We start from the raw sequence: 21852 nt of genomic DNA, 5'->3' as shown, positions 1-21852 counted from the left end.
TTAAAGGAAAAAAAACTCTTTTCTTCGAAACAACTTTCTTCTTTTTTTTTTTTCACCTGATGATACCATACATGGAAATTACTCTTTAAGAAACCATTAAACCAAACATGCTTGTTTCAATGCATAGTGGCTCATTACTTTATCCTAAGAGCAAAAGTAGTAAATGTTCAAATATATATGATATACTGTCAGAGTTTGTTACTTTTCTTATACTTGTTGAAGATCCAAGACAAATTCCATCTATTCTATCAAATTTCTTGTTATTAAAAAAAAATAAGTGTCTGTGAAAAACAGGGTGAAAGTCCAGTTAATCAATCCTGAATTGTCATGAGAAAAAAAATAAAAAAAAAAAAGGGAAAAAAATAATCTATTAACCTTACTTTGATACAAAGCTTTTTTTATGTTTGTATACCTTTTTTTTTCCCCTGGACATTTTTAGTACTTCAAAATATTACTAAATTTCCTTACTGAATTTATCACCAAAAGTTTCATGATTTTATGATAAACGGTCTGAGAATCATTTAACAGTTCAACCTTTTCACTTTTGCACTGTGACCAACTAGAAGTGAATGGACAAGATTATTCTCAAAGAGAATAAAAAACCACAGACATGTATGGGTTAAGTTTCAGTACAGCACACCACTAAATACTGTTATAGAAAGGCAACCAAAGGTTTTAAAACATCACATTATCTCTGGTTGCCAATAAGCACAGGCAAAGCATACGAAAATAGTGAAAAGACATGAGCATTGATGTATCCTAACACTGTGAAGAATTCTGCTTCACAGCTCAGTAGTGGAAAACCTTGAATTTCCTGGTCTGACATGAGGATAACTGTCAGTACCGTATACATTTTTTTGTGTGAAAAATAAATTTTTAGCTTGAAAAGGCTGTTCTGTGTCGTTGTAAAAAATAGCTTGTCATATAACCTCATAAGCAAGTAACTGTAAGAAGAGGGAACTACTTTCACAATTAGTTAAAGAAACAGTACTGTAAGACAGAATTGCAGAAGCCAGTGAGCTACTTTCAGCAGAGGAGATACAACCTTGTAAGGAGGAGTTCAGGGTCTAGCATAAATGAGTCCATTCCCAGAGGGCCCAGAAGTCAGATATGATACACACTCTGAAATCAATTCCCAGCAGTAGTAAATCTAAAAACCATATACAGCACCTTTTGTTCTCTTTAATTATCCATGTGCAGCTTTCATGGTCCACAGAAGAATGTAGTTTTCCGTCCATCAAAGGAGGCTGGTCTTTCAGTGTAACACGTATGTTCTCAGGGGAAAAGTGTACTTTTATGTCATCCTTAGTGATGTCTTGAGGAATGTGAATTGTTATTGTCACATCATCTTCAGTCTGCTGCCAGTAATAGAGAGGGTCTACAATTGAAAACGTACAGAAAAACGTCAGCCAGATTAAAAAATGCTGTCCTGGATTCCACAGCATGCAATGCTGCTGGGAGTCAAGGTTGGGGAAGGAAATAAGCTTCTAATCTGAACAATTTACTTAAAATATATTCTGATTATAAAATAGAGAAACTTTTTTTTTTTTTTTAAGCAATCAAGTTCATTTTGTGTCCCTTGGTTGGAAAATATCTTATATTCATAACTATACTCAAATATGCTGATGAAGTTATCCAATAGGCATTAAATATTACTCTAAAGTTAATTGGGAAACTTATTGTGAAAGATATTATGGAACGGATAGCCAAAATGTATTTATCGTAGAATCATAAAGGTTGGAATTGACCTCCAAGATCATCTGGTCCAACCATCCCCCTACCACCAACGTCACCCACTAAACCACGTCCCTAAGCACCACATCCAACCTTTCCTTAAACATCCTCAAGGGATGGTAACTCCACCACCTCCCTGGGAAACCCGTCCCAACGCCTGACTGCTCTTTCTGAGGAGAAATGTCTCCTCATTTCCTACCTGAACCTCCCCTGGCACAACTTGAGGCCATTCCCTCTAGTCCTATCACTAGTTATCTGCGAGAAGAGGCCAACCCCCAGCTCCCCACAGCTTCCTTTCAGGTAGTTGTAGAGAGCAATAAGGCTTTCCAAGCCTCCTCTTCTCCAGACTGAACAACCCCAGTCCCCTCAGCCACTCCTCATAGAGCTTGTGTTCCAGGCCCTTCCCCAGCTTTGTAGCCCTTCTCAGGACATGCTCCAGGACATTTAAATGCACTGAAGCATTAATGATCAGTAACTTGGTTAAACAGACACCAGGTGCAGTGGTTACGATAAGCTACTCCATACTCTGAAGTATATGCCGTTCAGAAATGTGAACATTTTCCCCTAATCTACTTTGCTAGAAGTTATACTGACTTCAACAGAAATGGTTTTAAAAGACCAAACAGTCTTCATCTGCCTCAGATGACGCAGATGAAATAAAACTGCCTGCCAAGGGGTAACATTTGACTTTTGCTCCTGGGCCTAGAATCTGCCTCATAGCCATCTGTATTAAACTGCTAGAAAAACTGTACTTCTGTAAGAAATATTTATACAGAGGATGGCAACAAAACTGGTTAAAGAGCTAGAACACGTCCTGTGAGGAGCAGATGAGGACACTAAGTTTGTTAAACTTGGAGAAAAGGAGGTTGAGGGGTGACCTTATTGCTCTCTACACGCTTTCTGAGAAGGACAAGCTGGGAGCGAGGTGTTCTTCTTGTGACAGGACATGCAGGAATGGCTCAAATCTGTGACAGGGTAAGTTCATAAAGGACATCGGAAAAAGCTTGTTACTTAGATGGCAGTTAGACCTTTGGACAAGCTTCTGTACTGGGTTTGCATGGAATGGTTTTGGTAGCAGGGGCTGCAGTTGTGGACTCTGTGGACAGGACCCAGCAGCTGCCCCATGTCAGAGCAGAGCCAGCTCCAGCCGGCTCCAAAAGGGATCTGCTGCTGGCCAGAGCTGAGACAGTGAGCAACGCTGTTTGGGCCTCTGGGAGAGCAGATTTAAGAAAGGGAAAACCGTTGTGCAGCAGCAACTGGGAGAGAGAGGAGTGAGAAGCAGCCCTGCAGCCCCCACAGTCAGTGCAGCAGGAGGTGCTCCAGGCAGGCCACAGCAGTTCCCCTGCGGCCTGTGGAGAGGCCCCTGGTGGAGCAGGCTGTCCCCCTGCAGCCCATGGGTCCCATATGGAGCAGATCTCCACGCTGCAGCCCCCCCATGGGTAGAGGAGCCCCCGGTGGAGCAGGTGGATGTGGCCTGGAGGAGGCTGCGGCCCATGGAGAGCCCCCGCAGGAGCAGGCCCCGGGCCGGAGCCGCAGCCTGTGGAGAGGAGCCCACGCAGGAGCAGAGGGGCTGGGGGCAGCTGCCGCCCACCCGTGGGGGACCCGTGCTGGAGCAGTTTGCTCCTGGGGGATGGATGGACCCTGTGGGACGGAGCCGTGTGGAAGCAGTGCTTGAAGAGCTGCTGCCTGTGGGCAGCCCCCGCAGGCTCAGTTCAGGAAGGACGGCATCCCGTGGGAGGGACCCCATGGGGAGCAGGGGCAGAGAGGAACCGTGAAGGAGCGGCAGAGATGAAGTGTTAGGGTTTGACCACAGCCCCCATTTCCCTGTCCTGCTCATTAGGAGGACAAAGAGGAGGGCAGATGGGGGGGGGGGGGGAGCTGTTTTTGTTTTCCTTTTAGTTTCTCACTAGTCTAGTCTGCTAGTGACAAGCAATAATTTATTTTAATCTCCCTATACTGAGTCTGTTTTGCCCGTGACAATAATTGTTGAATGATCTCCCTGTCCCTTGAGCCCTTTCCATCGTATTTTCTCCCCTTTTTCCTTTGAGGAAGAGTGAGAGAACAGTTGTGGCGGAGTTTGGTTGCCCAGCAGGGTAAAACCACCACAGCTTCCTAGAGGATGTTGATGGCCCACGTCTGTCAGTGTTTAGGAGGCATTTGGATAATGCTCTACTATACTTTCTAGCTTTGCGTCGGCCCCGGGGGTAGTCTTGACAGTTGGACTTGATCTTTGTAGGTCCCTTCCAACTGAAGCTATGTTATTCTAAAACTAGAGAATATAAATCTACAAAATTCTAAAGGCTATGACAGCATGACTGGGTAGCACACAGCTGGTCACAGAAAACATAACCACAGATGTATTCATTTTCTTTTACATGTTACCTTCCTAGTTAGAGGGAAAGCAAAGCAGGGACTGGCTCATTCTCTGGAATGTTTTGGAAGCTCTCAAGGTGAGATAGTACAAGATTTAGTTGATCATCTCAGCAACTGTAACTCTGGAAGGACTCTTACAATGTTGCCTGGTACCATGAGTTTCCTGTTTGCTACAGGATCAGTCACAGATGCTACAAATACACTTCCCAAGAACTATTATTATATGAGATGCAGCAGCCATCAAAATTCTAAATTGTGACACTGACTGTATCTGATATTAAAGCTCTAATTTGTAAGATAACAGAATGAGACCAAAAAATACCTTTTGCCCTTCTTTTCTACACTATCTTCTAGACTACCTTATTAGTTGTCGAGTATGTATGGAACAGAATCTGAAAGGACAAAGAAAAAGCCAAAATACCAATAAGCAACATAACCACCTTAATGTTTCCTCATGTATTGTTGTAATCTCATATAAAAATTAGTGTATTACTGCCAGCACATCTTGTTTCGCAATTTGGTATCTGCTATGCCTGCAATTTCATATAGCCATGCAACCAAAATTATAGCCCAGGTTAGGCTAATAGATTTCTGCACTGCTGAAAAAATTGTGCTAATATCATTCAGTTAAGATAAGTTCATTAGCCTCTCTCTCATATTCAGAAGCAAAAATCAAATCTTAAATAACACAATATAGCTACATAAATATACATATTGTGAACTCTGTGACATTTCGGATTAATACTTAGTAGGGGTTCATATACTTCATTTTACTTTGATCTCCTAGAAGAAAAGTATGAGTGTATTTTGATGAAGTTGATTCTTTTTTCTCTAAACTACTTTCTTACTGGAGTCTTTTCCTAGATTCTCATTCTTAAACAAAACAAAACAAAAAAAAAATTTTTTTGTTGTTTGAAAGGCAGGAGTGATTTCCATATCAGAGAGATGAACAACTGTTTGGGTGCCACGCTTCATTCTCTCACCTAAGGCTAGCTTCTGGATTCAAATTCGAACACTTCAGCTAGATGCCTGCATTTAGGCAACTCAACTATTGTCTTAACTCAACCATTAGCAAATAACGAGTACAGTTCTGTTTGCAGAATATTCTTTTCCTTTAGACAAGGAAATTCTTTAAGTGCTTCCTATCCAAAAAGACTTCTCATATAGGTTTATACCCAACACGACTTCCTAGGAAGAAAACAAATACGTTAAAAAAAGCCTATCTGTCTTTACAAAAAAAATCTGAAAGGCAGATATTAAAGACAAACATTTACTGCTGGACTTTCCAAACAGATTCTAAACTGACAAGCTCTTTTCTTTGACAAAACAAAGAGCAGTCTGTCATAACCTGACAGTTAAGTTTTACCTTTCTTTTCGTTTGCTGTTTTTGCATCATCATTTTCTACCAACTTTTCTTCTTGTTGTTGTATAGATTTGAATGGTTTGTAGGAAAGAATCATTAGACCATCCCCACTTGGCTCTATTGCTGCATAATGGGGGACTGATTTGCCTTGTAAAACTCTCTTTCTGCAGATTTCATATTGATGATCACCTGTAAAATGAAGAAAAAAAAATCTGAGCAGTACTATTTTTCTACAGCACAAAATCTCATTCAAGAACCTCATTACACCTAAAAATATTACATAATTCTACTGGTTAAATAACAGTACTATGGATTCAAAGGAAATTTCTCTTTTGTTTTTCAATGATTTTATTACACCTATAGATCCTAAAATTAATCTAACATTGCTCTTTTTTCCTTATGATGACTTCTTTGATCACAGCTAGCCTGGCAACTCAGAAAACCACTCTCAGTCTCTGCACAAATAAATCTTCTAAACATTTTTGAGGTGCTAAAAAAATTTGAGTAACAACAAAATATCTTGTGATGGAAAATGCCTACCTTCCCTTTTGATGACCAGTGTTTTACACGAGTTGAGGAGGTCCTAATTGTTAACTACTGGCACCAAGGACCACACCATTCCCTACTGTGCTCCCAAACACATGAGTAATGATGACTTAAAACACAGGTAAAGCAATACATTCTAGTGTTCTTCCTCCATTTAAATTTACCTGGATTCAGATGCCTAAGTATTTGATTGACTTCTGAATAATAATAGATAGTGCAAGCGGATTTTTAGGAATTAACCAATAACTTCATAAAATTCTCACAGGTGCTAAAATTATCCTCAAGAATTGTTTGATTTTTCACATCTATGCTTCAACTCTTCATTATAAGAAATTGTTGTACTTGAAACTTTACTTGACACAAACCAACAACAGCAAAAAAAAAAAAAAAGGAACTCATTAGCAGAGACATTAGACAAGACCACATCATGAAGGTAAAAATCATCAGTACCACTCCAGTCTAATGTGTTCCTGGTTGACATCAGTGCTACATTTAGGGAAACATCACAGTCACAGAATACAAAGAATAACAGATAACGGGACCCAAATTAGATCTGGTTTAACTAGTTATCGTACTTGTACTTGCTAAAAGTAAGTTCAGAAGTGGAATAAAGAACAATAACCAGACTACAATGTAATTCTGGTACTTGGGGGTGTTAATTAAAGCCCCCCTCCCTCCTTTTTTGAGTGTGGGCAGAGGGGTATTAATGAACTAGACATAGCCATTTTAAACAGAAGCACTCAGAGACCTATGCATTCAGAAAACCCCAGGCAACTAGAGAGCATCCTTAAACACATCACCTCAGACTATACAGATGACAAATAGGAGTGCTGTACTGGGAAGTTAATCACTCATACAACATTATGAGAAGTACACCAGATATTTATTAGAAATAGATATCTTGAACCTTGATTTTACTGGACCAAGCTAAAGGAACTTCATTTCATAATGTCACAAAGTAAAGTTCTTAGCTTGTTTTCTAATCACTTTAGCCACACATGTATAAGTCTACTTCTTCCTCTCTTCCAAACATTTGTCATAATTAAGGTCTAAAACTGAGACCTTGATCTTAAAACTAAAGAAAATTACCTATGTAAAATCTGAGTAGAGCTTCTGTGGGAAGGAAATATCAAACGGAAGAAAAATAAACTTCTAAAACAAAGAATGAAAGCATGATAGCTGTTTTTTGGTTTGTTTTTAGTTTTTGTTTGTTTTACTTCTCCTTAACCACTAGTAACGTAAATGTAAAACACTTACCCTCTTTGCTCATCTCTGCAATTGTAACCCATTCCAAGGTAACATGAAATCCACTTCCTTTTGTGTCCAATTCATCTTTTTCTACCCTAAGCAGCAGCACAGCTACTGAATGAGTACCAGATTTTACAAATGAAACACTGTGTGCTACAATAAATGGACTGCCTAGTTCTTCATTAAACACAATCTAGAAGACACAATATTGGCAAAAAGTCAGTCAGTTAAAACCCAGCCTCAGAAAGCAGCAAAAGGCTTCATCGAACATCAGTTAATTTTTGCTTGCCACAAACTGCTTTAACTTTCAGTTAGCCCTGAAGCGGTCAGGCAGTTGGACTAGATGATCCCTAAAGGTCCCTTCCAACTGAACTATTCTATTCTGTTCTATTTCTCTTCATTCTAGCTCTTCCTTCTTTGGCTATCAATAAACTGTTCTGAAATGTTTTTTGTTATTGTTGTTTCTATTACAGAATCACTGAAATGGCCCATTAGACAAAGCACAAAGATCTACAAAAGTGTCTATATCGCACCTGTTTAGTACTAAAGTAAATAAGCATACAGAACAGGATCCATAAGCACGGCATACCAACTGGGGAAGAAAGTCTCACACAAGAAATGCAGGCATTTCACCAATACCCTCACTGCTCTCCTAGGCAAACCAATATCCCAAAAATCATTGTGGACCTTAGCATATGCAAACAAGAAGATAAAAGATCCAGTACACTGCTATCAGTGTTTCATCATCGATCAAAGCTGAGAGAGGGGGTTCTCTTTATTTGATTACTAAAAGAGATTTACTTCTTATTCGCTAATAGGAATATTCTCTAATAGGAATAAGAAACAGAGAACCTACCATTAAATGAAGTACAATATTCACATTTATTAGGAGTTTAAGTCAGAACTTTCTGACTTTTTATTTATAGGGTTTGGCAAAGTCCATCTATATTTTTATGTGACTAGGCAGGATCACTGTAATCATGAAATAAGGTCATACCGAAGGCCTGTGTATCTTGAACCTTGAGACATTTAGAAGTAGCTACCTACAGCAAGAAGTTTTAATTCTAGAGACTATGTGTTTCAGCTTTTTTTCTTAAAAGGTGCTTATTCAGCATAAATCACAAGAAGCTGAAAAACAAAATAAATCCAAAGAGCAAATGAGAAATAAAACATCCTTTATTTTCTAGAACATTAATACATTAAAATCAAAGTCACAGACACAGAGTGGTTGATGTTGGAAGAGACCTCTAAAGATCATCTAGTCCAACTGCCCTGCTCCAGGAGGATCACCTAAACATGCCCAGCCCTCTCAGCCTTTTCTCACAAAAGAGATGCTCCAGTCCTCCGATCATCTTTGCAGCCCTACACTGGACTCACTCCAGGAGCTCCAGGTCTCTCCTGTAATGGGGAGCCCAGACCTGGACATTGCACTGCGGGTAAGATCTCACCAGGGCTGAGTAGAGCGGCAGGATCACCTCCTTTGACCTGCTGGAAAACCTGCTGGAAATGCTCTCCCTAATGCACGCCAGGATCCCATTGGCCTTCTTGGCCACAAGGGCACACTGCTGGCTCATGGTCAGCTTGTTGTCCACCAGGACCCCCATGTTCCCTTTCCACAGAGCTGCTCTCCAGCAGGTGACCACTCAGCCTGTACTGGTGTTTGGGGTTATTCCTCCCTAGGTGCAGGACCCTGCATTTGCCCTTGTTCAACTTCATGAGATTCCTCTCAGCCCAACTCTCCAGCCTGTCCAGATCTCTCTGAATGACAGCACAGCTTTCTGGTGGATCAGCCACTCCTCCCCATTTTGTGTCACCTGCAGACTTGCTGAGAGTGCGCCCTGCTCTGTCCCTTCAACCAGGTCACTGATGAGTAAGTTGAACAAGACTGGGCCCAGTATTGACCCCGAGGGACACGACTAGCTAAAGGCTTCCAAACAGACTGCGCCACTGATCACAGCCCTCTGAGCTCTGCCATTCAGCCAGCCATGGAGAATAAAGGAAAATGAATTTAAGCTGCAGTGGATAAATGAGCATAGGCTCAATCTAGCTGTTACTGAAACCTGATAATGTTTAAGGATTTGTGAGGTTGGGATGTTAAAGTCACTGTAAACCACTGGGTGTTCTAAACACTCAAAAGGTGAATTTAAATGGTGACAAACAGCATAGAAATTTGATTTTTTAGTGCAACACTGATGCAACTTATTTATGGATCAATATTCTCACACTCAGAGAAGACAAACTAATGAGCTCACAGCAGCTGAGGTAGAAAAGTAACAACTACATTCGTGGCGTCCAAGCAAGATAACTGATACAAGTATTAGTATTGTAACACCACATTGATGTGGATACAAAAAATGCACCTTTTATCAAGGCTTCTTAAAATAATCCATTTTGTAAACTATTTCATCATGAGAAACACAAAAACAAACTTCAGTTACAACCAACAATTTAAAGTAAAAAATATTAAACACCAATATTTGCCAGAGCTAAGTGCACAATGTGAAGTTTTTCTCTACCAGAGATGTGGAAACATTACTGTTTGCACTGTATCTACTCTGCAGGTAACCCTCAGGGCTACTTATCAAAGCTTTTTAATGAGCAATTTTGTATAAGTTTTATTCTAGTCTCCATGGACACACTTTTATGATGGGGCAAATTAAATGGTGAATATTTCAAGCAGAATTACATCAGCACAAGCAATTCAGAAGTCTCTTAACTTAAAAACAAAAGCAGCTATTAGCTTGACTGATGGCAATTTTGGACTTAAAAAAATATTTATTATTCCACAGGTCAGTTGAAAAAACAAACAATAAATGATGGTGGGGAAAAAAAACTAGGTGGATCCATATGAATTGCAAAGGGGAAATGGTTCTTGGAAGTTCAGCTTGACAAGCGCTAAGCCACCCATTTAGAAACACTCACTTTTATTTAGGCAGATTCCTTTTCAGTCAAGAAGCTGTTCCCATTCAACCATTTTAATTTTATAAATATTTTGCATATAAAGAAATCAGTAAAATGATTTTTATGCTTGGACACAACCATTTATCAACAGTATAGAGTTCAGATTTAAAGATTAATTTTTAATAATTATAAGAAAGGCAAGAATAAGAATTATTTTGTATATGTAAAATTCATAAAATGTTACTGTACAACAGTGTTACCACATTGTTACCATATTGTACCACAATGTTAACAAAGGCAAGTGCAGGGTCCTGCACCTGGGACAGGGCAACCCTGGCTTTACATACAGACTGGGCGGTGAGACGCTGGAGAGCAGCCCCCACAGAGATCTGGGGGTTGTGGTTGACTGCAAGTTGAACGTGAGCCAGCAGTGTGCCCTGGCAGCCAGGAGGACCAACCGTATCCAGGGATGCATCAAGTGCAGTATTGCTAGTTGGTCGAGGGAGGTGATTGTCCCACTCTGCTCTGCGCTGGTGCGGCCTCACCTCGAGCACTGTGTGCAGTTCTGGGCACCACAGTACAAAAAGGACATTAAACTGTTGGAGAGTGTCCAGAGGAGGGCGACAAAGTTGGTGAAGGGCCTAGAGGGGAAGACTTAAGAGCTGAGGTCACTGGGCCTGTTCAGTCTGGAGAAGAGGAGGCTGAGGGGGGACCTCATCACAGTCTACAACTTCCTCGCGAGGGGGAATGAAGAGGCAGGCGACCTATTCTCTGTAATCACCAGAGATAGGACCCGCGGGAATGGTGTTAAGCTGAGGCAGGGGAAGTTTAGGCTGGACATCAGGAAGAGGTTCTTCACCAAAAGGGAGGTTGCACAATGGAACAGACTCCCCAGAGACGGAGTCACTGCACCAAGCCTGTCTGAATTTAAAAAGCAATTGGACTGTGCACTTAGTCACATGGTCTAAACTTTTGGGTAGACCTGTGCAGTGCCAGAAGTTGGACTTGATAATCCTTATGGGTCCCTTCCAACTCGGGATATTCTATGATTCTGTAAGACTTACCTCCCACTTTTCTGATGCACTGTCTCCACGCTTGCCGGTTTTGATTAAATAGAGTCTTCCTGTTCCATCAGAAAGGGTAACCCACGTGGAAGATGGGAAGTATATAGAGGCACAAAGGCGATTATCACAAGCTGTCAAGTCTGCAGGGAGCCTGAAAACTTCTCTTGGCTTTTGTAGAGAAGTGTCCTGTAAGCAAAGTCATGGATCAAGACTTTAGGAAGTACTGATCAATTCAAGTAAGTATTACAGACAAATTAAGAATCACAAATCTCAATGGCAATTCCCCTGTTTGTTGCAGTTGAGCATATTCCAAAAATAAGTGGGTAGCAAGAATCACTTCCACATACATGGAAAAGGTAAGGGAATTTCAGTACAGATTGAGTTTGTTTACTGATAACAGAAGTGTCTTGTAATTGGTATTTCAGCATTCCATTTTTTTCTTCGATTTCATAGCACTAGTTATGTTTTGCATTAAAAAAAGATTTTCACTTCTTTTCCCCAAGCATTCCTGTATAATCAAACATTTACCTCAAATAATTCCAGCCTCAATAAAATCCTCAAGACTGTATGTGAAATGAAAACCAGAGAATTGTTCACTCGCACTCACTCCTAATTAAAACAAATTTTACCCCACTCTTACTCAACTGGCACATTCGAGTTGATAAAACATTTCTCAGCTTTCCTAGAATGGTTAGCTCACTCGGAAAATTAGAGAAGTAATGATTGTGATCAGTTAGAAAAAAAAAAAAAAATAAACAACTGTATTCACGTCATATTTGCAAATAACTTTTCTATCACATTATGATTACACAGTGCATCAGGATAGATACATTTATTTAGCATACCATGTCAGCGGCACACTGTAACTTTATTTTTTTCTTTTATGCCAATATTGAAAACCTGGGAAGAGAACCAACTACCTACCTATTATGTGCCATACCAAACGCACCTTCTGTTACAGTAAGTGTGAGAAAGGGACTAAGAAACAGCAGTGGAAAAACATCAGATTAAAACAGCGTCTCGTTACAGACTCTGGAATTTCAGCCACAAAACGTTCTAAGCATCTGCTGTCCCTCTGCCTTCACTTAAGCAATGGGCAGCACACAACAGAGGCAGGGAGAAGATCATGCATGTACATGTGTACTTCTAGCAAAAGAAACCCACTCCTTCTTGTACATGAAATAAGGCAATGAAAAATACAAAGCAACATCTTTACAATAGTTCTTTGCACTTGTGCGTGTATATCACAGAATCACAGAAAGTACACATTTGCAGTACAAGCATGACATGGCCTCATTTTTTGATAATACTGTATTTAAGGCAATCTTGAATCCTTCGTATTTTTCCAGATGTTATTAAAATCAGATGTGTATTTAGAACATGTTCAAAAGCAGGCAAGATAAATTGGATTTGGGTAAGTACCACTTTAATAAGCAAGAGCAAAAAAGAGCAGATGACAAACAGACAGCCTGCTTGCCTTCTGCGCCTACTTGAATTCATATCAGAGATTACAGTTGCACTACAAGAAGGCACAAGGGCAATTACGAAACCTGCAATGGAAAAGATGCAAATTAGATTTTTAATTACCAGAAGCATTCAGGTTCACTCTCTAGATTCAGTTGCATCACAATACTCCTTCAACTATTCGACTAATGTAGAAGACATTCAGGAGGAGAGGATGAAAATTAAAAACAAACAAACAAACAAAAGCTACCCCAAAACACTAGGAACAAAGCCTCATCTTTTCCTCAGTTTCTTAAAGGCTTTACTGAAAGGCAGTATTTCCTGCAATAGAGGTGTTCCACTGTAAGTAACAAGTTGTATGAGTACTGTGTCTAGGAAAAAGAAACTAAATCACAGACAGAAAAAGCATCAGCCCTGGAATAGTGATTTTCATGGCTGTACTATGTAACACTACAGAGGACCATGCTTTTGTCAGCCTTCAAGCGAATCATGACAATAAGCTTCAAATAGTTCTGGATGCAATTCTGTTTTTAAAAACTATCAGCTATCAGCCATTTAATTCTCTAAAGCCCACGTTAGGTTATCAGCACTGAGGAAGGATGTCAGGACTCAATATATCCGGAAAATTAAAAAAATATGTATCTTTAAATCACAAAGCCTCCCCTCAGAAGTCAAGAAAGGAAATGCTTTTATAATATTCTTCATTTGCTGTTCAGCAATTTAAATTTAGGAATGTATTAGATTCCCTGCTTCAGAAGTATGAGGGGATGCTGAGATACTAGTCAGACGTACTCACTGGAATTAGGTTTAAACATCAACAGACAGTTCCTTTAAGAAAGAATTATAAAATACAAGCTAAAAAATTCCCTCTACTCTTCCTGACACCTCCCCACCCAGGCTCCACTTAAGTGAGCATATGCCAGCTCATACAGTCATGCAGTGAAATTGTACGTAGGTTTTTCAGCATGCCTGTAAGATTTAAATTCTGTAAGTTTTATGAAGAAGTCACATTGTTACCAACAATTCCCATAATGTAAAAATAAACAATATTGCATAAAACATAACAAAAAGAAGTGAAAAAAAAACAGCCACGAGTTATATTGTGATTCTCCCCCTCTAGTCTGCTCTTGTGAGACCCCACCTGGCGTGTTGCGTTCAGCTCTGAAGCCCCCAGCACAAAAAGTACATGGACCTGTTGGAGTCAGTCCAGAGGAGGCCATGAAGATGAATAAGGGGCTGGAGCACCTCTCCTACAGGCTGAGGGAGTTGGGGCTGTTCAGCCTGGAGAAGAGAAGGCTCCAGGCAGACCTTTTAGTGGCCTTCCAGTGCCTAAAGGGGCCTACAGGAAAGCTGCAGAGGGACTCTTGGTCAGGGGGGTATAGTGATAGGGCAAGGGGGGATCGCTTTAAAATAAAAGAAGGTAGGTTTAGATTAGATGTTAGGAGGAAATTCTTCGCTCAAAGGGTGATGATGCCCTGGCACAGGCTGCCCAGAGAAGCTGTGAATGCCCCATCCCTGGAGGTGCTCAAGGCCAGGCTGGATGGGGCTTTGGGCAACCTGGGCTGGTGGGAGGTGTCCCTGCTCATGGCAGGGGGCTGGAACAGGGTGGGCTTTAAGGTACCCTCCAACCCAAATCATTCTGTGATTAATGGTGCCATTAGGAGTTACTGTTGCTATAGCATCTCAATTCCATTCTATTGATATAAAAAGAAAGTTTCCTTTGGAAGAAGAGCTGACAGTCAAGTAAACAACTCCAAACATTTACCTGCTATAGGAGAAAACTCTGAACTATTTTCCAGCTCAATTCCAGTATTACTTTTTAAGTTGTGTGATGTTTGCAAAGTCAGATGCAAAAACAAACAAAAAGCCAACAAAAACAAACCTCCCCAAGGCCGCTAATTCTGTCACTGCACTAGCCATTAGGTCTTTAAATCAAAGCATCGATACTGGCTTACTGAGTGACAGTCTTGATAGCTGCAACAGATGAGTGTTAATGCCAAAAATATATTTCTAGCTGAGTTAGGGTAACAACTTTCTCAACTTGGTATAAATAACATCTGAATACTCATTCATCAACTTACAAAATCTGCTCATGTTCCTCACTTTTTTTTTTCAATTTATGTTTGATTTTGAGCAAGTGACAGTCTTATCTGTACCTCCTGCATTGAGCGATGACATCTTTCTAAACACTTCAGTTGCAGGGATAATTTGTCATCTAAGGGTAAGTGCAACACGCCTCCAAACAAAAACTGAAGTTGCAACAGAAATAGGAATCAGAACTCTAAATAATTACTTGTTAAAAAGCCCACGCGTTCTTTGGGTAAGGATTTAGGATAAGCATGCTAACACGGTGAGTCTTCTGTTAAAGAAAATACCAAAATTCAGTTGAATTGTGGCCTTTGCTAACTTGTAAGCTACGCTTGGCTGTAATGAGATTTATGATATACATTTGACTAATATATGGGCAGGCACATTTGTAATGAGAGACCTTGTTGATGTTTCTGCACACAAGTTCCTCTTTATACATATGCAAATACACAGCCTCTGCAAAACAGCACTTCGCTGCATATTAGGACAAGACAGTGGCAATTTGACAGTCTGCTATAACTAAAACCTACTGTAGTATATTAACAAAATGCCATTTCCTTGAAGACTTCAAGGGACACACCAGTCCAAGGGATTTTTAGCTGCAAGAATATCTATTTAAAGGTATCGCACATATAAATGCAAGTTGTTGCCTGTTGTAAAATCCTTTACCTGGGTTTATCTGCTAAGAATGAAATGCACAGATGCAGCTCCCTCCTAGTAACGGGATGTGCTGGGTTTATACATGCAGGTGTTGGCAGCAGGTGGGGTGGTCTCTGTGAGAAGAGGCCAGGGGTGCCCCATGTCAGGGACAGCGGGTTCCAGCTGGCTGTGTAACAAACCCCCACAGGACACAGCTGAGCCCATCACTCAGGCTGGTGGCACCTCTGGGAAAACATACTTGGGAAGTGGTAAAAAGGTGTTGCACAGTAGCAGTAAGAGAGAGGAGGTGAGAACATTGTGAAACAGCCCTGTAGGTCAGTGAAAAAGGGAGAGGAGGTGCTCCAGGCACCAGAGCACAGATGCCCACACAGCTGGGGGTTGAGACCATGGTGAAGCAGGCTCTCCCCCTGCAGCCCACGAAGCCCATCACCCGATGAGCTTTTCCATCTTTCTTTCTCCCCCTGGCCTGCTGAGAAGTGAGAGGGTAGTGCAGTGGGCACATGGCAGCCAGGCGAGGTTAGCCAACCACAGGGAAAAAAAGCATGAAAAATGAGATTGTGATGGGGCACTGATCACAGGAGGTTTTCCCTGATAAACTTCTTTCTTTTGGATGTTCTGCTGGGAATCCAGATGATTTCCAAATATTTGGAAGAAGTCTCCAATTATTTTATCTCAATGAGAGTCTGCCAAACACACAGACTGCTTGTACATTCTCTGAAAAGTGAAGGAGCTATTTTGCAGCTCCAGTTCTCAGCCCACTGTACTCTGAAAACCTGTATTTCCCAGGTTGTATTTCTACAACCACCATCTCAGGATTTCTCTCAGCTTAGCCTTGACCTTGTCATTCTTCCCCTAGCACCCTGCACAGAACAAGCCACGTTCTCTTAAAAGCCAGGCAGTATCGTGGGTTTTCTTTTGTCCCACAGAATTGCACAAACTCCTTGGTAGCATGACAATGGGTATTTTCCTTTCCAAATGTGAAAATTACATATAGCCAACTACAGCAAAGAAGTAAGCTTAGGCCAGAACACAAAGCAAACTGTTCTGTGGAGTCTAGAGAGAACCACATGAGCAGACTCCACAAACTTAAACAACACAGCAGTATACAGCTACTGTGAATTAACAAGAGGTTAAATATGATCTCCCCCTCTTAATTGATGTAAAGATACCTTCTATTTCACACTCTCACAATCTATTTAATTTTATGTCAACCAATATGATTCCAAAAATCAGATTACAGAAACTGGAAGGGGCTGCCACACCAACATACATGAATCAAACGGGAACAGCTTTATGAAGGAGGGAAGTACTAATGTGATGCATGCTGTATTTTCTAGAATTATATTAAACCCATAGCAGATCTCAACTGACTTGTTATATAAAATTAGCTTTTTTAAACATAAAAAAATCAAACAGCAGCTCTGAATCAATTAGTGCCAGAACATATCTTAGTATGAGAATAGAAGTACCTACATGTTATGACCTTTCTCAACATAAAATGTTAACCAAATAACTGGTGATGAATGAAATATTGTTATTCAAATTAGCTAACAAGTGTCTACAATTATGGACTTTTTACTTCCCTTTCTGCATAGATGATTATTTAAGAAGCTATACTTGGTGAGTCAAAATCGTCACAAAAACAAACAAAACCCTACTTTCTAATGAAAAACTGTAAGCACACCTTTAACAGGGTGCAAGTCATAATCGTCAGAGATACAATTTTACTCTAAATTATACACTCCAAGACATTGTGATAGCTGCAAAGTCACCACCAGTAAGTCTCTTATCCCTTAATAAACAAGTACTACCACTGCACATACCAGAAACCTAGTGTCCATACGTCCCTTCAGAATAAAGAATGGCTTTGCAGTAGCAATTAGTATACCTATGCATCAAAATGCCTCAAAAAAATGGAAAACAACTTAACAACTGTGCAAGAACATCAATATAACAACAAAGAACTGTCCTGTTTTCCAGACTTGGTCTAGCTTACACTCTTTCAAGTTTGCCCAGGGCCACTGGCATCTTTTTGCCTGCAACGAGTGATGCCCAGATCAAGTTATTAGCCTATGCACACTTCTATTTATAAAGGGAGAAAGAAGCTGTGCAATTTAGAATTATATCTACAACGACTGGATTTTCACATTAGTAGACAGACAAACATCAAACAAAATAGAGGAGGAACAGCTGGCAACTGGAAAAGCAGCGTCTGCTCTCTTGTTCAGCTTGTCACCATATGTCTGCCTTCCCCATCACGGAGTACGATGCTGTACGACTGCAATACCAACACAGCGCAGTGCTAGTAAAGTACCTTTAATGAAAGATGTCACAAATTTCACTTAACCCCCTTCATCCTTCCTGGTAAACACCATTCTTGTCTGATCTACCTCTCTATCTGGCAATAGCTTCCCCTCTGATTTTGCATCCAGATCCTCCTTGACAAGTATTTTCTACTTGATTTTTCTACCCCTACCATCTCAAATTCAGTTATTTTAAAAAAAAGTTTGTTCTTACCAGAGTCACTGACAAATTCATAACCCTTCCAGACTGATCAACATAGTAGACATTATCCTGGGACCAGGAGTCAAGGTGAAGGTAATTATACATGCCAAAAGCACGCATGTGGTCAAGGGTATATTGATCATCACGGAGTTTCACTTCTGCTACAGCTGTGAAAAAAGAACAACGTTTTAAAATTGAAAATTTAATAATTTAAAGTTCCGATTAAGAATTTAAAAATAATTTGTCCATCCTTAGCCCACAGCTTTGGTTTATTTGAAGAAAAATACATTATGTATAGTTTAAAATTTCACCATAAATTTGGAAAGCAAGCCATCCACACCAAAGGTTACCACAATCACTCACCGTGATAATGGGTCAACTACCACCACTCAAGGTGTCCCACACTGCCTATACCAACACGTGTTGGATCTCTCCAGTTTGTCAATAATCCTCACAACACGGAAATACCCAAGAAACCACCAAATAAAACTCACTTTTAAGTCTACTTGTAAAGAGGAAAAATCATTCTTGATAAACACATGGTATTACAGTAGAGGAAAACAATCCTGCTCTACTGTAACTCAAAGAAAACAACGAACAACAAAAAAAATCCAACTATGTGAATTTTATAATCTCAAATTCTGAACCAAGCTACCAACACTTGCAAAGCAAAAGATTAAAACAGTACAGAGCAGAATTAGCACATGGTCATTACTGAAAAAAATATGTTCCTAGCACTTCCACTGAGGTTGAAGAAATCTTCAGAAATCTCCAGGATACCACCATCAAAATTACAGTGTAAGTTTTGTCTGAAGGAGGCTGCAAAGAACAGCTGCTCACTAATAATGATGCCTCCTTGAGGACAGGAATTATGCTACTTAAAAGCATCCTTGAGCAACATGTTTCCAACTAGAAACCTCCCCTCAGCTACCAGTAATCTCAGCTGGAATTATCTTTGCAAGACTAACCAAGTTTAACCTAGCTGCAGCTCCTTCCTGCTATCCCACGTCTATACGGAGACTGAACAGCTCTGCTCCCAATGTATCTAAGCGCAGAAAATCTTCAAGTTCTAGCAAAGACATCAGCAAGCGTCTAGCCCATCCTTCCCAAATAGTCTTAGACAGATTGCAACTGCTCAGCCGCCCCCACAATCAGCCCAGGATCCTCCGTTTCCCTGCGGGAAGTTTCTCTCACCCTTCATATGCCAAGAAAAGTCCTTCAGAAAGGAGATGGGAACTCTGTCAGCCCATGATGAAAAGGCTTCAAACCTCCAGCATGGGAAGAGCACCTCAAGGCTAACAAAGTGAACCCATCCCAATAGTTATTCTAGTTTCTACTTCTCCAGTTGCCACACTTTCTTCTCTTTTCAGCTCAAAAAAAGAGTGAAGTAATTGCCAGTGTTTCACTTCTGTCTTTACCAGAGCAAGGACCATTCACAACTCCATCCAGCAGTCCTCACCTTACACTTTTTAAACCAAGATTTCTTACACTTTTCGTTAGCATCTATTTAAAGCCTACTGAAGCAGCAGTTGTTTTTTTCCATAGGCAAGATATCCTGCCTGATTAAAAAAAAAAAAAATCTGGTCACAGAATAGAAAACATTTGTAAAATGATGGTACAATTAGTTTCCTAATCACTGCTGATATTTGCAAACCGACAGCATTAATTCCACTCAGCTCACATCACTATTCACATCCACCACGCTGGAGAGATTTCAGCACCTCTGCAATTCATAGCTTGCTGTTCTACAAAGCACGGCCCTCCACAAAGGGCTGGAATAGCAAAAAAAGGAGTGGGAAGAAAACCTCATAATGGGGAAGATGCTACCCATTCTGATTTCTGCTTTAACTAATTTGAATGTTTCACCATAAATGACACTGTAAAAGAAATTAAAAGGCTGCGTTGTGAAAATGCCTTTTAAAGCCGTTTGGACAATCAAGCTTTATCACAGAGATACATTTCCCAGCACGACAAGAGGTGACGTGAATATTCTGTAAACAAAGACAAAAACAAACCTAACTCAAGACAATTATTTTCAGTGAAACCAAGTAGCTATCACCTACTTTCTATGTAGATCCATTTCCCGATCTTCTGAAATTACGACTCACACACTGAAGCATGTAAAGCGTTTTCAGCACAGAAAAGCTAAAACTGGCTCATTTTGTAAAGAACTTTACAAAAAGTGTTTCTCCGCTTCTCCCCTCTACCCCCTTTAGCACATTGTTATGGGCATAATTTTAACTAAAATATACACAAATGTTGAAAATAGTCCAAATCAAAAGCTTCCTAAACAAATTTATAACTTTCAAAAGAAATTTTGGAACAATGTACCATTGATTAGCTGATTGTGAGGCTGTAAGCTTTGCAAAAGCTGAAAGAAGATGAAGTTTTCCAGCTGCAGTTCTGACAAGCCCTGAATAAAGGCGTCAGTTAAAGGAGATCCAAATCCCTTAAGATGCCTTATGTAATTAATTCTTCATAAATACAAGTCAGAAACTATACAATGTGTGATTTTAAACCAGGAAATCAAGCAAGTGTGTACTGTCCTGTCACGTAACGCTTCAAATACAGTTATCAAATGCTCACAGAATGTACCCTGTGTATACATCCCTGTGCCAAGAAGAAATAATTAGAGCAACTATTCTGGCCTTAATTAATTGAAACTCATTCTGTGATCAAGCGAAACCTGCATACAAATGCCATCTGCTATCACAAACCATGTGCTCAGGCAGTTTATAGATTTTATACTAGGATGAAGTTACATTCGTTCCCTTCTAGGGCCTTCCAAGTTCAACTTTTCTGATGGTCCTTGGAAAAAAATGAGGAGAAAGCCAACAAAGTTGAGTGCAAAAGGAAAGTACAAGATGAAAAAAATAAGAATTAAAAAATAAATAAATAAAAATAAGCAAAATAGAAGCTAATATAAAGGGAAAATAATTATTTCAATCAGATCATCATTTGATTCAGTTACATACGAAAAAGAGCCTTAAGGAACTGGATCAAGAACATGGACTGATTCAATAGCACCAGCCTTTGAGGTCTAATTGCCAAGCAGCAGTTTATGACAGCTATTCCCACAGAATGATACACAGTCTTACTCAAGTTTCTGATAGCCAAATCTGCACTGCTGAAACCCAAGAACATTGATTCAAACTGTCACATCAGTAATGAGAAAGAATGTATAGAATGTATACGTTAAATCTCAGCTTTCAATATTATTATACAACTGCAGTGAGGTGTCACAGTTCAGGTTGGCTTGAAGAAAATTACGCCTCTCATCTAGAACTGTATGTTTCCAACACAATGCTTAAAAAAAAAAAAGTAATTTGACTCAAAATACATCCAAACTAATTAAGCCAAGATTATCACTAATATCTAATTTACCTAAAAGCAGAAGCGCTAACACAAAGCAACTCATAAGAGTCAAAAGCAGCAAGATGTTCCTATCCTAATGGAATCACCTTATAATTATTCCTCTGTACCACAAAATATCTCCTCTGAATAAAAAACACTATCAAGGATATCAACACTATCATACTTTATCTGAATATGCGAGTCTTGCATCTGTCATTAAACACCACAAAGCAAATTTGAAAAAAAAAAAAGTGAAGAAAATGTGTGAAATTCACACTGTTCATTGTTGAATACATCACAATGACTTTAAAATACTGGAAAATCTGTAAAATAATTATACTAACATATCGTTTGGGGCATCAAATACTACATACATGCTTCCATGTCATTCTTTGTTTTGCAGTGCCACCCAGTGGAAGCAATTTAGTATTTCATATACACTTCGTACCGATGGAAAATATTCATTTATTTTCTAGCATCAGTGATCTTTCAGAGATATATCAGAGATCTTTCTAACCCAGCATCAGTTGTTTTTCTTTTAACATTAACAAA

The 21852-nt window shown here is 39.8% G+C and overlaps 1 protein-coding gene across 3 annotated transcripts in view; it reads right to left on the bottom strand.

The window, feature by feature from the left end:
* Positions 1–21852, bottom strand: part of NUDCD1 (NudC domain containing 1) — a 37113-nt gene that overhangs the window by 10514 nt on the left and 4747 nt on the right. For all 3 annotated transcript variants that reach the window (XM_038174574.2, XM_038174575.2, XM_038174577.2), the window contains 5 exons: positions 17959–18113; positions 11230–11415; positions 7274–7457; positions 5474–5659; positions 1171–1378 (listed from right to left, as the gene is read on the bottom strand). In XM_038174574.2, the coding sequence (XP_038030502.1) occupies positions 1171–1378; positions 5474–5659; positions 7274–7457; positions 11230–11415; positions 17959–18113 (919 nt within the window). The remainder of the gene's footprint in view (positions 1–1170; positions 1379–5473; positions 5660–7273; positions 7458–11229; positions 11416–17958; positions 18114–21852) is intronic.

Source organism: Anas platyrhynchos, chromosome 2 (assembly GCF_047663525.1).
Source record: "Anas platyrhynchos isolate ZD024472 breed Pekin duck chromosome 2, IASCAAS_PekinDuck_T2T, whole genome shotgun sequence".
Lineage (NCBI taxonomy): Eukaryota > Metazoa > Chordata > Aves > Anseriformes > Anatidae > Anas > Anas platyrhynchos.
Note: the sequence above shows the minus strand (reverse complement) of the source record. Positions and strands in the feature narration are given on the sequence as shown.